This window comes from Hylobates moloch, unplaced genomic scaffold, assembly GCF_009828535.3.
Source record: "Hylobates moloch isolate HMO894 unplaced genomic scaffold, HMol_V3 SCAFFOLD_9, whole genome shotgun sequence".
Lineage (NCBI taxonomy): Eukaryota > Metazoa > Chordata > Mammalia > Primates > Hylobatidae > Hylobates > Hylobates moloch.
This window is the reverse complement of record NW_026652284.1, coordinates 19,257,934-19,272,776: the sequence shown is the minus strand read 5'-3', so window position 1 is coordinate 19,272,776 and position 14,843 is coordinate 19,257,934. Positions and strand designations below refer to the sequence as shown.

At 42.4% G+C, this 14,843-nt stretch overlaps 1 protein-coding gene across 9 annotated transcripts in view; it reads left to right on the top strand.

Moving 5' to 3' along the window:
* Positions 1-14,843, top strand: part of HP1BP3 (heterochromatin protein 1 binding protein 3) — a 51,348-nt gene that overhangs the window by 14,287 nt on the left and 22,218 nt on the right. For all 9 annotated transcript variants that reach the window (XR_009214820.1, XR_009214821.1, XM_032759173.2 and 6 more), the window contains 3 exons: positions 1,606-1,749; positions 5,071-5,151; positions 7,182-7,336. Coding sequence is in view for 7 of the 9 variants with exons in the window: in XM_032759173.2 (XP_032615064.1) it covers positions 1,606-1,749; positions 5,071-5,151; positions 7,182-7,336 (380 nt within the window). In the remaining 2 variants the exon portion in view is untranslated. The remainder of the gene's footprint in view (positions 1-1,605; positions 1,750-5,070; positions 5,152-7,181; positions 7,337-14,843) is intronic.

Below are 14,843 nucleotides of genomic sequence, written 5' to 3'. Positions count from 1 at the left end.
AGACAGGGATACAGATGATTTTAACCAGAAAACGGGGGTATGTGTATGAAAAGGAGCAGCCTGGTTGTCATTCTCAGAATGCGAGAAGATAGCACTAACACATAAACTGGAAAAAGGGTTTGCCTTCAGACTTCTCCCTTTACTCCTTCAAGACTTTTATGCTCTCACCTCATTAAGAAAACTTTATTGGTCTAGATCACCTCAGTGTCGTGAAATCTCTGTTCTTTGTATAGCCTTTCTTCAAGGATTTCACTTGATGACCACTCAGCCTGGGTTTGAAGGAGCAGCATCATAGTGAGGATGGAAAAAGGACTGAAACTTTAAAATAGTGAAATAAAAAATTAAAACAGTATCAATTTGGCTTAAATAATGGTTTGAATATAATCGTGCATATTTATGGAGATGATTGATTTTATATAGATAATGTGTATTCCATGCAATATGACAAATTATTATTTCAAACCATGGATGCCATTTTCTGTATTGAACAGGAATCATGATGTCTACTACCATCTCACTGTCAGATTGGTGGAGCAAAAGATTATTTGTTTCAGCATTAGTGTTCTTTTCTGTTTGATTTTCTTTGCTTTGTGTTTTCTTGTAAGATCAGGAGTAAACCTTAGTAGGTCATTAATAGTTCAGAGACACAGACTTGAATTACATGACCCATATTAATACAACTCATTTCGTGTTGTGCAATTTTTTCTGGACCATCTACCTGTGAGTTATTTTTCTTTGTTGTCAGAATGTATAAAAACATTCAACGAAGTTCTTATCCAATGAGAATGAATAAGTGCTACATTCATTTAATAGACACTGTGGCAGTAGAAAATTGATGGACTGGCCCATTAGATAAATGACAGATGCTACTTCTGTGTGCTTCAAAATTTAAAGCATTTGATTTCAAGTCAGTGACCAGTTGGAAAACAAAATTTTAAGCATTTGAAAAAAATTAAGCATTTGCTGCCTTTGTGACATAATGAGCTACTTAATTCTTCCAGGTGCATTAATGTCAAATGGAGTATAAGTAAAATAGGATGGAAATGGAAGAGGGCACATTAACTTCAAATAGAACACCTTCACTATTACCCAAAACTCTCCTTCAGCACTTTGCCATCTGTAAACCCATTTTTATGCCACTTGTTCAGATTATCTTTGATTTTTCTTTCTGCTGACATTCATACAGAGCCTTCAGGGAAATGCCCTGGCATGCTCATTCCTTAAGCTCGTGCCTTAAAATGGGACAGATCTGTGATCCTGTAAGTGATAGGTTTGTTCTGCTTTTCTCATTTTGATGCCAAAGATCCATCTTCTAAATACAGAATGGAATTAAAATGGAAAGAGCTTCTTCATTATACATAGAATGTTGTTCATGTTCAGTATGGTCTTTTAGGCTGTTTTGAACAATTTAAAATTGTAGTAGAAATATTTAGTAATTCTGTTATTTCTCTGCAGCCATTATGAACTGAAGTCTTCTGAAGTTCATTCTTCCCTACCATTTTTGTCATCTATTATCAAATTCACTTCCAAAATAATGTATTTTGAAAATATATGTCAGGCTGTATCTAATAAAAAAGAACAACTAGTTTAATAAATCTTTTCTAGGCATGCTTCCAGAAGAGTGGTGCATCAGTGGTTGCTATTCGAAAATACATCATCCATAAGTATCCTTCACTGGAGCTGGAGAGAAGGGGTTATCTCCTTAAACAAGCACTGAAAAGAGAATTAAATAGAGGAGTCATCAAACAGGTATTACACAATTGTTAGTAGTAAGATCATTTCATTGTGTATTAGCTTTAAGTCTACAGTTAGTAACATTTAGGCTTTTTGTGCCTTTTTTGTTAAAAATAAGTTTCATGATGATGAAATTCCTTAAGTTTAACCTAGTTGAATTATCTGAGGCTAGGTTTTGAAAATATTGGTGCCATTAAGATAGTGTAACTTTTTTCTAGCTTACTTTGCTCTTAATTGGATTTTTCTTTGGGGGCTGCTTGTGCTTGAAATCATGTAGCACTGAACAAGAAAAAGAGGTAAGGAATCCTGCTACTGAAACAGCAAAAATGAGGCTAGGCATGGTGGCCTACACCTGTAGTCCCAGCACTTTGGGAGGCTTAGTTGTGAGGATCACTTGAGCTCAGGAGTTCAAGACCAGCCTGGGCAACATAGCAAGACCCTTTCTCTACAAAAACTACAAAATCAGCAGGGTTTGGTGGCATGTGCCTCTAGTCCCACCTACTCGGAAGGCAGAGGCAGGAGGACCACTTGAGCCTGGGAGGTTGAGGCTATCGTGAGTTACGATCTCACCACTCCAGCCCCGGTGAGAGTGATACCCTGTCTGAAAACAAAAAGGAATAACAAAAATGATAATTGACCTTGTCTTAGGTTTGTTTCCTTTAAAGCCTAACTTACATGATAGACTTGTTACTATTAATTTTTAGCTTCATAAATGTGCTCACCTTAACTGATTAGTAGCTAAACTATTAAAGCCTGTTAAGAGTATCAGAGAAACCCGAGTGAAATGTGACTAGCACTAGAACCAATGTTGATTTCAGGCATAAATCTACTTTATCTTGCATAGTGCATGGAAACTTAGAACCATAGAAATCTAAAGCTAGAATAAACTTTATATTATGTTACCCTCTTCAGAGGTCCACAGTGATGAAATAACTGCTAAGGTCTTACGGTAGTGGCAAAGATTTTAAAAACCTAGTTGATCCCATTCCTAGAGTCTTGTTACGTTTTTTCTATACCCCCTGCCTGTTTGATCAGAATAGAATTCTGTGCCACTTAGGCATTTCTACTCTGCTTAGGGACTTCCAACTAGTACTCAATTCCACAGATACGTCTTGTCTCCTATGTGCCAGTTGCCTGGACGTCTGTCAGTGAATAAAACAGATTGCTGCTGTGTAGAGCTAAGAGTCTAGCTTTCTCAGAATGTAAAACTGATATTTAAATGGCCTTTAAAACGATCACTGACGGCCAGGCACAGTGGCTCATGCCTGTACGCCGAGGTGGGAGGGTTGCTTCAGGCCAGGAGTTTGAGACCAGCCTGGTCAACGTAGCAAGGTGAGACCCTGTCTCTACAAAAAAATTATTTCTTTATTCTATTTCATTTTACTTTTTGACAGGATCTCACTCTGGCCCAGGCTAGGGTGCAGAGGTGCAATCTCAGCTCACTGCACTCTATACCCGCTGGGCTCCAGCCGTCTTCCCACCTCAGCCTCCTGAGTACCTGGGACTATAAGTGTGCACCACCACACCCAGCTAAGTTTTGTATTCTTTGTAGAGACAAGGTTTTGCCATGTTGCCCAGGCTGGTCTCAAGCTCCTGGGCCCAAGTGATTCACCCACCCCAGCCTCCCAAAGTGCTGGGATTACAGACGTGAGCCACCATGCCCAGCCTTTACAAAAAAATTTTAAAATTAGCCAAATGTAGGGGTGCATGCCTCTAGTCCCAGCTCAGGAGGCTGAGGCAGGAGGATCGCTTGAGTTGAGCTATGAGCTAACATAGCAATGAGCTGTGATTGTGCCACTGCACTCCAGCATGGGTGACAGAGTGAGACCCTGTCTCTAAAATAAAACAAAATTATGATTGACTAAAAAGTCTTACCTAGTTAATATAATTATTAGAGCCAAGGACCTGTTGTGTAACACGTCAGCAAAGCTTATGAGATGGCTTCATGTTTTAGTTTATGACCTGCTCTAGCCTACATAGCCTGACCACCCTTGGTTTGATACCTAAACAACTCTTAGCAGGCTAAAAGCATTCCAGCTTGATTGCTACATTGATAGCAGTGTAGGTAAAACTAAGCTGTGGAGGACTTTAGTTATTGTGAATCAACTTTTTTTTTTTGAGATGGAGTCTCGCTCTCTCACCCAGGCTGTAGTGCCCGGTTCAACTTTTTTTTTGAGATGGAGTCTCGCTCTGTTACACAGTGGCACGATCTCAGCTCACTGCACCCTCTGCCTCCCGTGTTCAAGCAGTTCTCCTGCCTTAGCCTCCTAAGTAGCTGGGATTACAGGCGCCCGCTACCACACCCAGCTAATTTTTGTATTTTTAGTGGAGATGGGGTTTTACCACATTGGCCAGGCTGGTCTCAAATTCGACCTCAAGTGATCTGCCCACCTCGGCCTCCCAAAATGCTGGGATTATAGGAATGAACCACCGTGCCTGGCCTAGTGTGAATCAACTTTAAAATTTTATGAAAGTGCTTTGTGAACTGGAAATATGTGGTAAAACTTAACATACCATTGTGTGCAGTGGCTAAATAATTGTTTGTTTGTTTGTTTTTTGAGACGGAGTATCACTCTGTCACTCAGGTTGGAGTGGAGTGGAGCAATCTCAGCTCACTGCAAGCTCTGCCTCCTGGGTTCACGCCTTTCTCCTACCTCAGCCTCCCGAATAGCTGGGACTACAGGCACCTGCCACCGCGCCCAGCTAATTTTTTGTATTTTTAGTAGAGACGGGGTTTCACTGTGTTAGCCAGGATGGTGTCGATCTCCTGACCTCATGATTCGCCCGCCTCGGCCTCCGGAAGTGCTGGGATTACAGGCATGAGCCACCGCTCCCCACCAAAAAATTGTTAGATAACCCTTCCCATAAGGAATAATGTATCATTGGTAAACTGTGGGAAGTTAGGTGGCCTGAGACTAATTAGGCTCTAAACTTTTTCCAAGGCGCTTTTAAGACAGTGAGGGCTTTTCTTATTTTCCCTAAGAGATTGTGTCCCTTACTTTTGTGGGACATTTTTGTTTTGATTTTTTATTTCATTTTGAAAGTTTTTAATAGACTGTTTAACCTGGTATCACAGTAGCATTCTTCCCAAAATTTTGTAGATGAGAAAACAAAAGCTCAGAGGGTTAACTGGGTTGTCCAGTATTACTCAGCATCAGCTAGATGGTATATAAAGGAGCTTTCATCTGAAGTCTTTTGACTCTTCATTGACTGTTTTTTTTTCTCTGAAGAAGTAAACACCACTGTACATTAGCTCTTGCATTACCATGCCCTGTAATTTCCTTAGCCTACTGTAAAGTTATGAATACTAGAATAACAAAAATTAATTTACTTTAGGTTAAAGGAAAAGGTGCTTCTGGAAGTTTTGTTGTGGTTCAGAAATCAAGAAAAACACCTCAGAAATCCAGAAACAGAAAGGTAAGACATGTGTACCACAGTTTGAGTGCTGTGGAGCTGTTACTGCTACTAAAAATAGCAACATTCATTGAGTGTTTGCTGTGTGCCTGGCACTATGCAAAGTTCAGCCTTTCTGCTAAGGCCTAGGGAAGTTATAAATAATTTGTTCGTCTAGTGAGTAGAATAGCCAGGACGCAGATCCAAGCATTCCAACCTGGTTAAGCCTGTGCTCTTAAGTGCCTTACATTAAATTATGGGCAGCTATGTAAATTATACTGCTTTTTGTTTTGAGACGGAGTCTTGCTCTGTTGCCCATGCTGTAGTGCAGTGGCATGATCCTCAGCTAGCTGCAACCTCCGCCTCCCAGATTCAAGCAATTCTCCTGCCTCAGCCTCCTGAGTAGCTGGGATTACAGGCACTCGCCACAGTGCCCGGCTAATTTTTTTGTATTTTTTAGTAGAGACAGGGTTTTACCGTGTTGGCCAGGCTTGTCTTGAACTCCTGACCTCAGTGATCTGCCCGCCTCTGCCTCCTAAAGTGCTGGGATTACAGGGTGAGCCACCGCACCCGGCTGAATTATACTGCTTTTTGTGAAATATCTTTTAAACTAGAGGAGGTATAAGAGTCCTCTGTTTTTTTTGTTTGTTTGTTTGTTTTTTCTTTTTTAAGATAGAATCTTGCTCTATTGCCCGGGCTGGAGTGCAGTGGCACGATCTTGGCTCACTGCAACCTCTGCTTCCCGGATTCAAGTGATTCTCCTGCCTCAGCCTCCCAAGTAGCTGGGACTACTACAGGCATATGCCACCATGCCCAGCTAATGTTTGTAAGTTTCACTATGTTGGCCAGGCTGGCCTCCACCTCCTGACCTCAGGTGATCTGCCTGCCTCCGCCTCCCAACGTGCTGGGATTATAGACGTGAACCACCATGCCCAGCCTAAAAGTACATTTTTACTGAATACTAGACCCAAAAACTATACCCAGATCCAATTTTTCTTCCTGTTTTTGTAAATACTAACATTCTTCTTCCCAACACATAAAATTTCATTTGTGTAAAGTATTTCTACAATAATAAAGTGAAATGTCTTGTACTCATTTATATCAGAAACTGAAATAATATTTTTCTACACTTTTTTTTTTTTTTTTTTTTTACAACTCTGAAGCTTTTTATCCTTTTTTCATAGACTTTTCAAACACTTTCAAAATGAACTTTATGCATTGCTTTCTGGTGCTGCACTTCATAAATTAGGACCTTTAAAGTCTACACTCCCTTTTACTTTTATGTGTGTTTTTTATGTGTGTGTGTTTCGAGACGGAGTTTCGCTCTTGTTGCTCAGGCTGGAGTGCGATGGCGCAATCTCGGCTCTCTGCAACCTCCGCCTCGCAGGTTCAAGTGATTCTCCTGCCTCAGCCTCCCGAGTAAATGAGATTGCAGGCGCATGCCACCATGCCTGGCTAATTATGTATTTTTATTAGAGACAGAATTTTACCATGTTGGTCAGGCTGGTCTCGAACTTGTGACCTCAGGTGATCAGCCCACCTCAGCCCCCAAAGCGCTGGGATTACAGGCATGAGCCACCACACCTGGCTGCTTTTTCTTGTTTGGTTTTTTTTTTTTTTTGAGACGGAGTCTCGCTCTGTCACGCAGGCTGGAGTGCGGTGGCTCCATCTTGCATCACTGCAATCTCCACTTCCCGGGTTCAAGCAATTCTTGTGCCTCAGCCTCCCGAATAGCTGGGATTACAGGCTACCACGCCTGGCTAATTTTTGTATTTTTATTAGAGAGGGGATTTCACAGTGTTGGCCAGGCTGGTCTTTAACTCCTGACCTCAAGTGATCTGCCCACCTCGGCCTCCCAAAGTGCTGGGATTACAGGTGTGAGCCACTACACCCAGCTTTTATATGTATTTTTAATGCTATCAGTTGAAAATTTTATATCAAAGGAATTGCCACAAAATTGACAAATTTGGTAATCAACTGAGGAAAGCCCTTGAGTTGTATGTAGAAGCATTTACATTCTATAATGATCATAATTTTTGATAATTACTTTTCAGAATAGGAGCTCTGCAGTGGATCCAGAACCACAAGTAAAATTGGAGGATGTCCTCCCACTGGCCTTTACTCGCCTTTGTGAACCTAAAGAAGCTTCCTACAGTCTCATCAGGAAATATGTGTCTCAGTATTATCCTAAGCTTAGAGTGGACATCAGGTATGAGCCATTGGCCTGGCCTTTAAAACATGATGTGTTACTTCCCTTTAGCTCCCTTTTCATAGGAAAGGAGATAGATTAAATACTGAGGAAGGATTACTTTCAGCTAAGAATAAACCTTTTTTGTTGGTTTTATTTTTTTGCCCCATTATGTTTTCCTTTTCATATCTCCATGTATAGTTTTTTAAATTTTTTTTATTTTTATTTATTTTTTTATTTTTTATTTTTTATTTTTTTGAGACGGAGTCTCGCTCTGTCACCCAGGCTGGAGTGCAGTGGTGCGATCTTGGCTCACTGCTAGCTCCGCCTCCCGGGTTCACGTGGTTCTCCTGCCTCAGCCTCTCCGAGTAGCTGGGACTACAGGCGCCCGCCACCACGCCCGGCTAATTTTTTGTATTTTTTAGTAGAGATGGGGTTTCACCGTGGTCTCGATCTCCTGACCTTGTGATCCGCCCGCCTCGGCCTCCCAAAGTGCTGGGATTACAAGCGTGAGCCACCGCGCCTGGCCTATTTTTATTTTTTTGAGACAGATTTGCTCTTGTCACCCAGGCTGGAGTGCAGTGGCGCCATCTTGGCTCACTGCAGCTTCTGCCTCCTGGGTTCAAAGGATTCTCCTGCCTCCACCTCCCGGGTTCAAGCGATTCTCCTGCCTCCGCCTCCCAGGTTAGCTGGGACTACAGGCGCCCGCCACCACACCCAGCTAATTTTTGTATTTTTAGTAGAGCCGAGATTTCATCATGTTAGCCAGGCTGGTCTCGAACTCTTGAACTCAAGTGATCCACCCGCCTCGGCCTCCCAAAGTGCTAGAATTACAGGTGTGAGCCACTGTGGCCGGCCTTGTTTTTGAGATGAAGTCTTGTTCTTGGTGCCCAGGCTGGAGTGCAATAGCGCAATCTCAGCTCACTGCAGCCTCTACCTCCCGGGTTCAAGTGATTCTCCTGCCACAGCCTCCCGAGTAGCTGGGATTACAGGCACCGGTTACCGTGCCTGGCCTAGTTTTGTTTTTTGTGTGTGTGTTTTTTTTTTTTTTCCAAACCCAAATCTTATGTTTCTTTGTAAGATCCTGGTAGAATAGGCCGGGCGCGGTGGCTCACGCTTGTAATCCCAGCACTTTGGGAGGCCGAGGCGGGCGGATCACGAGGTCAGGAGATCGAGACCATGGTGAAACCCCGTCTCTACTAAAAATACAAAAAAAAATTAGCCGGGCGTGGTGGCGGGCGCCACCACGGAGAGGCTGAGGCAGGAGAATGGCGTGAACCCGGGAGGCGGAGCTTGCAGTGAGCCGAGATTGCGCCGCTGCACTCCAGCCTGGGCGACAGAGCGAGACTCTGTCTCAAAAAAAAAAAAAGATCCTGGTAGAGTAACTCTTTTAATGTTGTCAGCTGTTAAGATATTTAATATTGAACTGTGTGTGTTCTCAGATATGAAATATCTTAACAGTTGACAACATTAAAGAGTTACTCTACCAGGTTTAAAATTAGGTGAGTGTGGTGGTGTGCAGTCCAGTATCAGAGGTGAGGAGAATCATTGAACCAGAGGTGATTCGCAGTGGTGAGTTGGCCTTTCCAGCCTGGGACCAAGGGAAATCCGTCTCAAAAAAAAAAAAAATAAAACCATAAAAGTAAAAAGGAGTGTAGACTTTAAAGGTCCTAATTTATTCTTAGCCTTTAATACTAAAGAATGAAGTACAGCACCAGAAAGTAATAAATAAAGTTCATTTTGAAAATGTTTGAAAAGTCTGAAAAAAGGATAAAAAGCTTCAGAGTTGTAAGAAAAAAAAAGTGTAGAAAATACTATTTCAATTTCCGATATAAATGAGTACAAGACATTTCATTTGATTGTAGAAATACTTTACACAAGTGAAATTATATGTGTTGGGGAGAAGAATGTTAGTATTTACAAAAACAGGAAGAAAAATTGCATCTGGGTATAGTTTTTGAGTCTAGTATTGGGTTAAAATGTACTTTTAGGCTGGGCACGGTGGCTCACGCCTGTAATCCTAGCACTCCAGCCTGGGTGACAGAGTGAGACTCCGTCTCAAAAAACATTATAGATATATGATAGATATATACATACATACGTACATACATATACATCATATATATATTTCATGAGAATTCAGGCTTCAGTAACACCTGTACATAGAAATAGCATAATGTTTTCATCATTTAAACATGCAGCATAAAATTCTGAGATAATTTTGTTAGTAATTCATATGTAAAATTTTGCCACTTAGCGTCTTGACAGATCATTTAGATTGTCACATTTGCTCAGTTGTAGATTCATGCAGATATATCAATTTGTTTAAATTTGTAATTCACAGACTCTGAGAGTGTTTGTGTGAGATGACTTCTAGAAATTATGTTTAATCCAGAGTTCTGTCTACAGAAGACTATCATATTGAATGCACATTGTCCTGATACAGTGTAGTACCAGTATTTACTTGCATTACTGAGGCATACAATTAGAAGTGCTGAGGTTTCAGTCCAGAAGCCACATTTTCAGAAAATCAGTAGTGGTCATCAGAGTGCCAAATTAAAGAGCTAGTGAAATAGTGCAAAAGAAAAGGGAATTGTAGAAGTAGAAAGTTCTAAATTAATGTGCTGATATTTTCATGCTTCTTATATGCTGAGTATAGTGGTAGCAGGCAGACACAATTGTGGATCAAAAATGGGTTGTATGATGTATTTATAGATGGAAACATATTTCGCTATTCTTTAATAAAGAATAAAGTTTATTTGGCTCATGGTACTGCAGGGTGTACAAGAAGCATAGTGCAGGCATCTGCTTCTAGTGAGGGCTTCAGGAAACTTACAGTCATGGTGGAAGGAGGAGCTATTGTATCACATGGCAAGAAAGGGAGCAAGAGAGGAGGGAAAGGTGCCACACTCTTAACCAGATCTCACACTCTTAAAACAACCAGTTGTTTAAACAACCCGCTCATTACGGCCAGGAAGGCACGAAGCCATTCACGAGGGATCCATCCCTATAACTCAAACACCTCCCATTAGGCCCCACCTGCCGCACTGGGGATCACATTTCACTTTTATCTCCTTTGTGTGACCCCAAAATATCTGAGACAGGTCTCAGTCAATTTAGAAAGTTTATTTTGCCAAGGTTAAGATTGTGCCCATGACAGCCTCAGGAGGTCCTGAAAACTTGTGCCCAAGGTGGTCTGGGCACAGCTTGGTTTTACACATTTTAGGGAGACATGAGACATTAATATATGTAAGGTGTACGTTGGTTTGGTCTGGAAAGGTGGGACAACTCAAATCAGGGAGGGGGCTTCCAGGTCATAGGTAAACAAAAGACAGAGTTTCATTCTTTTTGAGTTTCTGATTAGCTTTTTCAAAGGAGACTATCAGATATGCATTTATCTCAGTGAGCAGATGAATGACTTGGAGTTCTGTCTGTCCTTTGTCTCAAGGATTTTCCTTGTGATTAGGGGATTCGTGATTAGGGTTCGTGATTAGGGGATCCCAAGATTTATTTTCCTTTCACAGCCTTTATTCTCTGCTTTTTGGTGAGTGGAGACCATATCCTCCATTTTTTTTTCTTGTAGTTCTGCTCTACTTACATAAGGTAGCGTGTTGCTACCAGTGTGCCTTTGCTCCACTTCTTTTGAAACATATTGTCATGACCTTAGGCTGAAACAAAATTTACCTGGTAATGGATGGGTTGTGAACCCAAAGGTGCTAATGAACCTGAAGACCTTTTCTCATGGCCTTTTTAATGGTAATTTTTTCCATCGAAACTTTTTTTCTCTTATGTGAAACCATATTGATTTTCTCTAATTCTTGATTATAATGGAGTCCTGTCATATACACACTTAACTTGAAGATTCAGCCATTCTTGCTTGGCCAAACAAGAGAGGAAGAAAAATACAGTTTCACCAAAGTATAAGTTGTCTATACTTGGTATCTACAATGTCTCCCCTTCCACTTTCTCCACTTTAGTCAGACTTTATCCCCACCACTTTAACTGAATATTTTCTGTCAGTCTCCACGTTGCAAATTTTAGTGGTCAATTCATTGTCCTTACCAGCTGCCCTCTCAATGGCATTTGACACAGTTGATGACTCCTACCTGCTTGAAACATTTTCTTCACTTGCCTTCCAGGATACCACACCTTCCTGATTTTTCTGTAACCTTTTTACCCTTCCTTCCTCAATCTCCTAAGGATTTCTGCTTTACCTCTTAATAAAGGAGCCCTCAGGGTTATATCTTAGGCCTCTCATCTTTTATGTCCATATTCACTTGGTGATTCCCTTCACCCGCAATGCTTTAAATACCAGCTATAAACTATTAATTCACAAATGTATGAATCTAGCCCATATCTCCCTTCTAACTTCAGATTCGTGTATACGGATGCCTGTTCAACATCACCACTTGGATGTCTGATTTAAATGTTGAAAACTGAACTCTTGATCCCCACTCTGCTCCCGCTCCCCCCAAATATCCCTGCATTTCCCACATTATCTTCATTTCAGTTCATGACAATATTATCTTTCCACGTACTAAAACCAAAAACCCTGGCTTTGTGCTGGTCTCTTCTATCAGACACCTTTATCTAATCTATAAGCAATTATTTTTGCTCTGTCTTTAAAATATATCAGTAAACAGGCTGGATACTGTGGCTCATGCCTGTAATCCCAGCACTTTGGGAGGCAGGTGGATCACATGAGGTCAGGAGTTCGAGACCAGCCTGGCCAACATGGTGAAACCCCATCTCTACTAAAAATACAAAAAAATTAGCCATGCATGGTGGTGCGTGCCTGTAGTTCCAGCTACTCAGGAGGCCAAGGCAAGAGAATCACTTAAACCTGGGAGGCATAGTCTGCAGTGAGCCAAGATCATACCACTGCACTCCACCCTGGGCAACAGAGTGAGGCTCCGTCTCTAAATAAATAAATAAATAAAATATGTCAGTAAACAGACTGCTTCTCATCACCTGCACTACTACCATTCTCTTCCAGGCCGCCATCATCTCTCACCTGTATTAGAGCAATAACTTCCTAACTGCTTTTTTCATGCTCCGTTTCAGTATATTCTTTTGTTTTTTGTTTTTTGTTTTTTTTTGAGACGGAGTCTCGCTCTGTCACCCAGGCTGGAGTGCAGTGGCGCGATCTCGGCTCACTGCAAGCTCCACCTCCTGGGTTCACGCCATTCTCCTGCCTCAGCCTCTCCAAGTAGCTGGGACTACAGGCGCCCGCCACCACGCCCGGCTAATTTTTTTGTATTTTTAGTAGAGACGGGGTTTCACCGTGGTCTCGATCTCTTGACCTCGTGATCCGCCCGCCTCGGCCTCCCAAAGTGCTAGGATTACAAGCGTGAGCCACCGCGCCCGGCCCGTTTCAGTATGTTCTTAACATCATAGTGAGAGCGAGACTTTTTTTAAAATGTAAGTTCTATCATGCTTTAAAATTTATTTATTTATTTATTTATTTGAGAAGGAATCTTGTTCTGTTGCCCAGGCTGGAGTGCAGTGGCGTGATCTCGGCTCACTGCAACCTCCACCTCCTGGGTTCAAGCGATTTTCCTGTCTCAGCCTCCCAAGTAGCTAGGATTACAGGCTGTGCCACCACACCCGGGTAATTTTTGTGTTTTTAGTAGAGACGGAGTTTCACCATGATGGCCAGGCTGGTCTCAAATTCCTGGCCTCCAGTGATCCACCCACCTTGGCCTCCCAAAGGATTACAGACATGAGCCACTGTGCCCAGCCTGTCACTTTTTTTTTTTTTTTTCAAGCTGGGGTCTTGCTCTGTTGCCCAGACTGGAGTATAGTGGCAAGATCGTGGCTCATGGCAACCTCGAACTCCTAGGCTCAAACGATCCTCCCACTGTGGCCTCACAAGTAGCTAGGACTGCAGGAATGTGTCACCACACACAGCTAGTAGTTTTTAAATTGTTTATAGAGACAGAATCTCCCTACATTGCCCAGACTGGTCTTTAACTCCTGGCCTCAAGTGATCCTCCTGCTTCGGCCACCCAGGTGTTCGGATTATGGGTGTGAGCCACTGTGTCCAGTGTCATGTCGCCTTTCTACTCAAACATTGTCTTCCCAATCCCCTCACAGTTACAAAATCAGTCTTTAGGGCTGGGTGTGGTGGCTCATGTCTGTAATCCCAGCACTTTGGGAGTCTGAGGTGGGTGGATCACAAGGTCAAGAAGAGTTCGAGACCTTCCTGGCCAATATGGTGAAACCCCATCTCTACTAAGCATACAAAAATTAGCCAGGCATGGTGGCACATGCCTGTAATCCCAGCTACTCAGGAGCTGAGGCAGGAGAATTGCTTGAACCCAGGAGGCAGAGGTTGCAGTGAGCCGAGATTGCGCCACTACTCCAGCCTGGGCGACAGAGCAAGACTCTGTCTCGGGGAAAAAAAAAAAAAAATCAGTCTTTAAAATGGCCCACAAGGCACTACACTCCCTTGTATCTCTGGCCTAAACTACTTCTCTTCACTCCCTCACTGGTCTCAGAGCCTTTGTGTTGCATTCCCTTTACCTGAATGTCTTTTTCCCCATAAGCCACTTTGCCATTTCCTTTACTTCCTTAAGTTTTTAGTCTGATGTCATCACCAAAGGCCTGCCATGACTATTTTTATTATTCTTGTTACTTGGGCATATAAACAAGAGAAATGTATTTCTCACAGTTGTGCAGACTCGAAGTCTGAGATCAGGATGCCAGCATGGTTGGGTTCTGTGAGGGCCTCTTCTGGGTTTCAGATTGCCTTCTTCTCATTGTATCCTCACATGACAGAAAGAGCCCTTAATACTTTCTTAAATGTTTTCTTTTGGAAATTTTCAAGCATATACAAAGAAGCATAGATAACATTAACCATCATACTTAACATCATTCTTTTTTTTTTGGAGACAGAGTTTTGCTCTTGTTGCCCAGGCTGGAGTGCAATGGCACGATCTTGGCTCACCGCAACCTCTGCCTCCAGGGTTCAAGCAATTCTCCTGCCTCATCAGCCTCCCAAGTAGCTGGGATTACAGGCGTGCGCCACCACACCCGGCTAATTTTGTATTTTTAGTACAAATGGGGTTTCTCCATGTTGGTCAAGCTGGTGTCGAACTCTCGACCTCAGGTGATCTGCCCGCCTCGGCCTCCCAAAGTGCTGGGATTACAGGTGTGAGCCACCTCGCCCGGCCACTTAAATTATTCTTAACAAAATTAATAATTTCTTAGTATTATCTAGTACCCAGTCCATGTTCAAATGTCCCTAATTGTCTCCAGAATGATATTTTACAGTTGTTTTTCCTAACATGGCCCACACTTTGTATTTGGTTGATAATGACCAACCAAAACTCTCCGGCCAGGTGCTGCGGTTCACACATGTAATCCCAGCACTTTGGGAGGCCGAAGCAGGAGGATTGCTTGAACCTACAAGTTTGAGACCAGGCTGGGCAACATAGTGGAACCTCCGCTCTGTACAAAAAAAAAAAAATAAAAGTTAGCTGGTGTAGTGGCATGTGCCTATAGTCCCAACTACTTGGGAGGCTGA